This window comes from Protobothrops mucrosquamatus, unplaced genomic scaffold (assembly GCF_001527695.2).
Source record: "Protobothrops mucrosquamatus isolate PMUCROS unplaced genomic scaffold, P.Mucros_1.0 scaffold1001, whole genome shotgun sequence".
NCBI classification, from domain to species: domain Eukaryota; kingdom Metazoa; phylum Chordata; class Lepidosauria; order Squamata; family Viperidae; genus Protobothrops; species Protobothrops mucrosquamatus.
In genome coordinates, this window is record NW_015387238.1 from 339,704 (window position 1) to 346,450 (window position 6,747).

At 55.4% G+C, this 6,747-nt stretch overlaps 2 protein-coding genes across 2 annotated transcripts in view; one reads left to right on the top strand and one right to left on the bottom strand.

Annotated features, from left to right (window-relative positions):
• Positions 1-4,058, bottom strand: part of UBQLN4 (ubiquilin 4) — an 8,118-nt gene extending 4,060 nt beyond the window's left edge. The window contains exons 1-4 of the mRNA XM_015819853.1: positions 3,760-4,058; positions 3,135-3,379; positions 2,193-2,455; positions 697-855 (exon numbers count right to left, since the gene is read on the bottom strand). Coding sequence (XP_015675339.1) covers positions 697-855; positions 2,193-2,455; positions 3,135-3,379; positions 3,760-4,058 — 966 coding nt within the window. The remainder of the gene's footprint in view (positions 1-696; positions 856-2,192; positions 2,456-3,134; positions 3,380-3,759) is intronic.
• A 210-nt stretch (positions 4,059-4,268) lies between these two features.
• Positions 4,269-6,747, top strand: LAMTOR2 (late endosomal/lysosomal adaptor, MAPK and MTOR activator 2). The gene is made up of 4 exons (XM_015819855.1): positions 4,269-4,433; positions 5,317-5,479; positions 5,936-6,025; positions 6,559-6,747. Exons 1-4 carry the CDS (start codon positions 4,366-4,368, stop codon positions 6,613-6,615), a joined length of 378 nt encoding a protein of 125 aa, XP_015675341.1. The 5' UTR covers positions 4,269-4,365; the 3' UTR covers positions 6,616-6,747.

The following is a 6,747-nucleotide window of genomic DNA, read 5'->3' on the forward strand; positions in this document are numbered from 1 at the left end:
TTCCTTCGTTCTCCGGCTCCTGGCCCTGAGAAGCGGGAACGGGATTCCAAGGGTTGGGCAACGGCTCTCGGTTCTCCGTCCGCAGAGGCTCGGAGTTTGGGGTGTCCGAACTCCCAGTGAGCGCAGAGAAGGGATTGTTGCCAAACTAGAAAGAGAAGACAATGGCAGAGGACTCGTGCCTCCTCTCTTAGGGCTGCCTTCTCGCAGGTCTGATGGGAGAGCAGCAGGTCAAGGATCGATCAGAAAGTTTTCTCTTTAGAGAAATCTACAAATCTGTGGGATCTGGCTAATCTGTTTGCAATCGGATCCTGTAAAGCAGAAGCAGAATCCATTTCCTGAGCAGGTTTGCAGATGAACTAACATCAGGTAAAACTGACCTTGGCCCTCTCCTGGATCACGAGAGCCACCACCGAGGAAAGCATCTGAGCTCGGCTACTCGTGCATTTGCAATTCTGAAGGCCATTCTAGGCTACAACAAACTGGGCCTTCATTACAACCCATATTTGAGCCAACAGGCCCAGGATTTCCACTCACCTGAGTTCTTAAGGATACACAAATATATGATCCTCCCCAAGGAACAACTGTGTGCAACTTTAAAAGACGCCCAAGCTGTGAGTCCCTGCTGGTCATGATTAAGACTCTGCTGTTCTAATTAGCAGTTGAAAACAGCACTCCGCAAAGCACAGCCATGCCCACCTGTTCCCTGGCAGCGCTGAACATCGGTTCCTGGATATCCGTGTACATGCGCCGCAAGGCACTGTACCCTCCGGGAACACTCTCCAAGTTGCTCAGGGCTCGGTCCTGGTTGCGCATCATCTCTTGCATCATGGCCGGGTTGCGTGCCAACTCCATGGTCTGAGGAGAGAGACAGAGGATCTGAGCCAACCAGGAGGCAGCCACCTTGCTTGGCGTTGCCTTTTTTGTGGCGTGAGGCACAACGGACAGCCAACACTGCCGAAGTAGAGTCACCTTGTGGGGGGGAGGTGGGTGGCATAAATATTACATTATTTAATGAATTAAATACAGCCTTCACTTCTTTCCTAAGAGTCTGCAAGAAGCAAGGATTCACCATCATTGGTCTGGAGTTGGGGGCAGAGCAACTGAAAAATGAGCAAGCAAGGCAGAGCCAAACTCAGAAATTAGGGTCCAAGCAGACAGGATAGGTACAAGATCCTGTTTGGAAAAGCAATTGCACCTGTTGCTCTGCTTCTGGAAAGAGGCTGGACAGAAAGATGGCTGGTCAGGGTCTTAAACCACGATTTATTCACCCCTTAGCCCAACGCTAGCCCAACGTTTTCCCCACCGAGGGAGGAGAATGTGGAGGAAGCAGGGAAGATGGACCAAGAAAGAAGAACAATCAACCTGGCTGAAGCCCACAGGGGAGAACTCCTCCTCCACCCAGCCTGATCCATTCATCACATCCCCCAAAGCGCAGACGCCCACCCAGACACAGGAGGGTGAGGCCGCGAAAGGCTTCCACACAAAAGCTCTGCCCCGAGACGCAAAGCATTCCACACCACCTATTTCTCCAACCGCCTGACTGACTAAGTCCACCTGGCAGGAGTCATCCAAGAGACAGACAAAACCATCACAGCCACTCTGAGCCAGCGCCCAGTCTGCCCCACATCACACGGCACTTCAGCCAGCCAATCGAATCTCACTTGCTTCTCAGGAGCTTCCAACGAGCTTCTCAAGGGCTCCCAGCCCAGAGGTGGGACTCAGCACCACCCAGACTTTCCTAGGGGGTGAAATTCCCCACTGCTGAGGGCAGCCTTGCATCAGGGCCGATCTGAATCGCCAGGGCGTCTGCAGCACGGGCCTTCCAACCCTGCGGGCTGCCAAAGGGTGAGCTTGAGGGCCTGCTGCCCCTCCCCTCTCCTCCCCAGCAAGGCATTGTGTGACTGACGGATCGGCACAAGCTCCTTTTCGCTGTGCAAGCCCTGCTGAAAATGTCCCCTCCTTCCTCTCTGCTTCAGGTAGCCCCCAAAGATGCTTCCCCTGTCAGGAGAAGGCAGGGAGCAGAGATCATGTGACCACCCGCGAGCCACAAACCAATCAACAGCGCAGAGAAGCTCCCGTGTTGGTTGGGAACCGCCAACTGCTGTAGCTGAGGGACGCTTACGGGCCGTGCTCCTCACACCTGCAAAGGCAGCCAATCCCACAAGTCCAAGGAGAAGGGAGAAGGTGCCCACCTGGCGCATCAGCTCGGGGTTGTTCAGCATGTGGGTGATCTCTGGGTTCCGTTCCATCAGCTGCTGCATCTGGGGGTTGGCCGTGATCGTCCGCCTCATGAAGTCTGGGTTGGACATCATGCTCTGGACCAAGGGGTTCTCCATGATCTGGGACAGCATCTCCGGATTGGACATCAGCTGCCGCTGCATCTGCTGCTGGAGCTCCATGAAGTTTGCCGAGCCCATCCCCAGGTGGCCAAGCCCGGCAATGCCCCCAAAGCCGGCTGGGAAAGGGCAAGGAGGAAAGGAACAGCAGCTCAGACAACGACCTCCAAGGAAGGAAGCAGGTGTCAGCTCTGCCATCTTCAGTTTGGCGCCTTGCCGGCATCCTGCCGTCAAAGGCTAGGAGGGAGGGGGCAAGGGGGGACAAATAGGCAATAAACAAGCAAGGGGGTTTATGTGATGGGAAATAGGGAGGGGGGAATGACAGGCTGACAAAGACCAGAGAGGCACGGAACCAGTTTGTGCCAGCACTCAAGGCCAGCCCCCCCCCCCCCGAGAGTGGAATGGGGGAATCTTCGCTCTAGCCTGACTTTGCTGCAGACATCAACTTTTAGTAAAAGAACCCATCACTTCACCCAAATGGAGTCGAGGGTCTTTCTTTCCTAAGGGATCTGACAGGGGCAGGTCTGACAGCAGGCTTGGGGCTGACTACCCAGATCTGGTCTGGAACAGAGCTTAAGGAGAAGCAGGCAAACCAACTCCTGAACATCTGGCCGTCTATCCATCACTCCTGTCTATAGGTACTTGAAAGCCGGTCCCTCATCATTTTTTTTGCCGCCTCTGGATGGATGACCCCGGCGTAGGCCTGTGAGACACTGGCAACTCAGACCCCGCAAGAAGTAGTGTCTGCCCCCGAGCTGCTTTCTAAGAGCTCTGCCAGTGAAGAGATCTCTTACTTACACAGGATGGAGGTGGCACCGCTGGGCATTCCTTCCCCTGCTGACCCCGGCGTGCCTCCCAAAGCGCTGCTCCTCCAGTTGCTGTTTCCCACATCTGAAAGGCTGCTGCTGGAGGTGGATGGCTGGGAGGGGGCCGCAGGTGAAGCAGGAGCTGCGGAAGGGGCCAGAACTACCCCCGTGGCAGGCAGAGCAGTGGCGGAGGGGACCGGAGGGGAAGCCACTGTCACCCCGGGAGGTTCTTGCACCCTACAAATCAAGCAAGACAGGAAAATCATCATTGGGGAGGCAACCACTGGCTGAAGGAGAAGAGGTCCCAAACGGGGGCGGGATGAGGAGTCCGTTCAAGGGGGGGGGGAAGTGTCAAACTCAGGTTTGTGAGAAATCCTTGGTGCTTTTCTGAACTTGGTTGTTTTCTTGCAGACATTTCATTACCCTAACATCATCTTAGCTTTGTATTTATCATTTCCCAGGGGAAAACAGGCGATCTGGTGGAGCCACAGACGGAAAATAATCACGGAGAGAAGGAACCTAAAAAACTAAGGAGNGGGGGGGGGTCGGGGTCAGGCAGGCCGCAGCGACGCCCCCCCCCTCGCCCGCCCCTCCCCCCGCAGCCCCGCCCGGCCGGCCGGACCTCCCTGACGGAGACGCGCTCGCCGGTCACGATCTCCTCCTTGTCCTTCGGCGTCTTCACCGTCACGCGGATCAGGGCGCCCGTCGGGGCTGCCGTCGCCGCGGGCTCGCCGTCGCCCCCGCCTTGGCCCCCGCCCTGGCCCGGCTGCGAGGAGGACGAGGCGCCGCCGCCGACGCCACCGCCGCTCAGCTCCGCCATCTTGGCCGAGGAGGAGCGCAGAGCGGTGCCGGCGGGGCACTTCCGGCGGTCTGGGCGCCGTTCCGGAACTCTCGGAGGGCCGCCGGCGGAGTTCATAGTTCGCGGGCGAGGTTCTTCCGGGAAGCCGGCGCGCCGCCCGTCCCAAAAGCCCGTCCGCGGGAAGCTCGGAAGGCCGCGACCGAAGAACGGCCTCCGGCCTCCTAGCGCGCCAGGGCCCGGGGTCGCCCGAGGGACGGGCAGCGCAGCGAGACGAGCTCCCGGAGCCGAAAGGCGGGAGTATCCGGAACAGGAAGAGCCGGAGACTACAACTCCCAGCGGGCAGCGCGGGAGCGGGCCCGGTCAGCTGAGAAAGCCGGGCGCCGGAGTGTTCCCCGTCTCCCCTCCTGAGCGCGGAGCGGGGGCCATGCTGCGCCCCAAGGCCCTGACGCAGGTGCTGAGCCAGGCCAACACGGGAGGCGTCCAGAGCACCCTGTGAGTGAGTCCCGGCCGGCTCTCCCGCATCTGCCCTGCCCGGATCGGCCTTTCTGCCTCCCGCGGTGCTTCCTGGAGCCCCGCGGAGACGCCCCTTTGCCGCGGGGCGGTTGGGGGGGGGGCGGCGGCGGATCAAAGGGGTTTGCGCTGCACGTGTGTACGAGGAGGGCCCGCGTGGAGGGAGGGCTGGTGCAGCCGAGGAGCGGCAGGCTGGGCCCCAGACTGACGGAGAAAGGGGCGGCTGCGAGTCGGAATTATTCTGAATTTTATATCCTTCAGAGTTTTTATAAATGCCGCACAGGCAGCCCTCGACTTACCACCACAGTGGAGCCCAACGTTTCCTTTGCTAAGTGAGACATTTGTTAAGTGAGTTTTGACCCATTTTACGTTCTTGCCCCAATTGTTGAGTGAGTGACTGCGGTTGTTAAGTAAACCTACCTTCTGCATTGAGTTTGCTTGACAGAAGGTCGCCAAAAGTGATCAAACAGCAACCGTCATAAATACGAGCCGGTTGCCAAGCGGCTGAATTTTGATCACGTGACCCTGGGGAGGCTGCAATGGTCGTAAATGTGAAAAAAGGTCGTAAGTCACTTTTTTTGGTGCTGTTGTAACTTTGAACGGTCACTAAATGAGTTGTTGTAAGTCGAGGACTACCTGTAATTCTGGAAGAGATTTCATAATTGGCATTTTTTCCTCTGGATCGGTGTTTCTCAATCTCGACAACTTTTAAGATGTGTGGACTTCCGCTCCCAGAATCCCCACTGAAGTGTAGCACTCTTGCACTGCATTCTGGGTTAAAGCTATACAGTACTGCGTGGCATTTCTCTAGCAAACTGTACATTGCCTAATCTGTTTGTTTTGCCATTCTTTTCTCCTCCTCCAGGCTCTTGAACAATGAGGGTTCTCTTCTCGCTTATTCCGGCTACGGAGACACGGATGCCAGAGTCACAGCTGCCATAGCCAGCAATATATGGGTGGCCTACGACAAGAATGGGCACCAAGCATTCAATGAGGACAACTTAAAGTTCATCCTGATGGACTGCATGGTAGGCGCCCTACGATTTGATTTTCTCTCTGGCTGTTCTTCTCAGAAGCCTCTGCAACAGGGCTGAGCAACTATGGCCCCTTAACGACCTGTGAACTTCCACTCCCAGAATTCTGGGAATGGAAGTCCACAGGTCATCAAGGGGCTCTAGTTGCCCAACCCTGCTCTGGAAGGCTGGAGGGTGATCAGGGCTGTTTCAGTCCTGTACCCAGAGCTGAAATGCAACTGGAAGGGTTCCAGTAATCTGCTTCCTGCAGAGTTTTGTCAAGTAGCAGCGTGACCACTTTCTCAACAACCTTCCTTATAAAAGAAACACTGGAGACAGGGTGAAAGTTGTCCCAGGTTGCTCCGGGCTAAAGCGGAGGGGTGCTCAGGGGTGACCCCTTTTGAGGGCTAAGCCAAGAGATCTCCAGTTTGGAATTGCTTCTCCTAGCTCCCTTTCTTTCTCAAAATCCAGGAGGGCCGCGTGGCAATCACCAGAGTTTCTAACCTGCTGTTGTGCATGTATGCGAAGGAGACGGTGGGCTTTGGCATGTTGAAAGCAAAGGTAAGAGGGAAGAAAAATAGAAAAGACAGGGGGAAATATAAAGAAATGGATTCTGATATTCTTCACTGCAATTATAAGTAAAAATAAAGTTATATTTCTCTTTCTATAGTTTATCTAACCATCAAAATTGTAGATCCTTTGTAAGGGGCCTATTCCTGCATGTGGAATTGGGCTTCAAAGAGTCTTTGGAATAATATTTTCAGTAATATTCCACGGCATGCTTACACATGGTTATTTTAAGTGCTCGATTATGGAATTAATCCTGTTTCCTGGATTCTCACGATACACTTGTCAAAAATCAGGCTGCACCACCATGGCCCACATCATATTATTAGACTAAAACGCAGTTAGCCATTCCATGTTTTAAAATTGGGTAAATCCCTCCAGGAAACTTTAGAATAGGTGTTCTCTCTTTCTTCCTAGCAGCAGGAGAGCCTCTTACAAGGCTGCAGCAGAGACCTGCAGCCGAGTTGAAGCCGGGCTTGGCTTGCAGGGCTCTCTTGACAGGCCAGCATTTTCCCTTCTCTCTGCAGGCTCAAGCCTTGGTGCAGTACCTCGAAGACCCCCTGGCCCAGGTGGCTGCTTCCTGATGGGACCTGGTCGGCTTCTCAGTCTGGCGAGTCCTGCCTCCCAGCAGACCTTGAAGGGCGCTGAGCACTGACCGGGTGCTTCTTTCAGACACGAGGGGGACCCGGGGAAGGGAATAAAGGATGTTCTTAGCA

What these genes read in the sequence shown, in the direction of transcription:
- LAMTOR2 (XM_015819855.1), top strand. Translation starts at nt 4,366, where the DNA reads ATGCTGCGCCCCAAGGCCCTGACGCAGGTGCTGAGCCAGGCCAACACG. An exon ending in GGAGGCGTCCAGAGCACCCT is followed by an intron (nt 4,434 to 5,316) that starts GTGAGTGAGTCC and finishes CTCCTCCTCCAG; the next exon opens with GCTCTTGAACAATGAGGGTT. An exon ending in TCATCCTGATGGACTGCATG is followed by an intron (nt 5,480 to 5,935) that starts GTAGGCGCCCTA and finishes CTCAAAATCCAG; the next exon opens with GAGGGCCGCGTGGCAATCAC.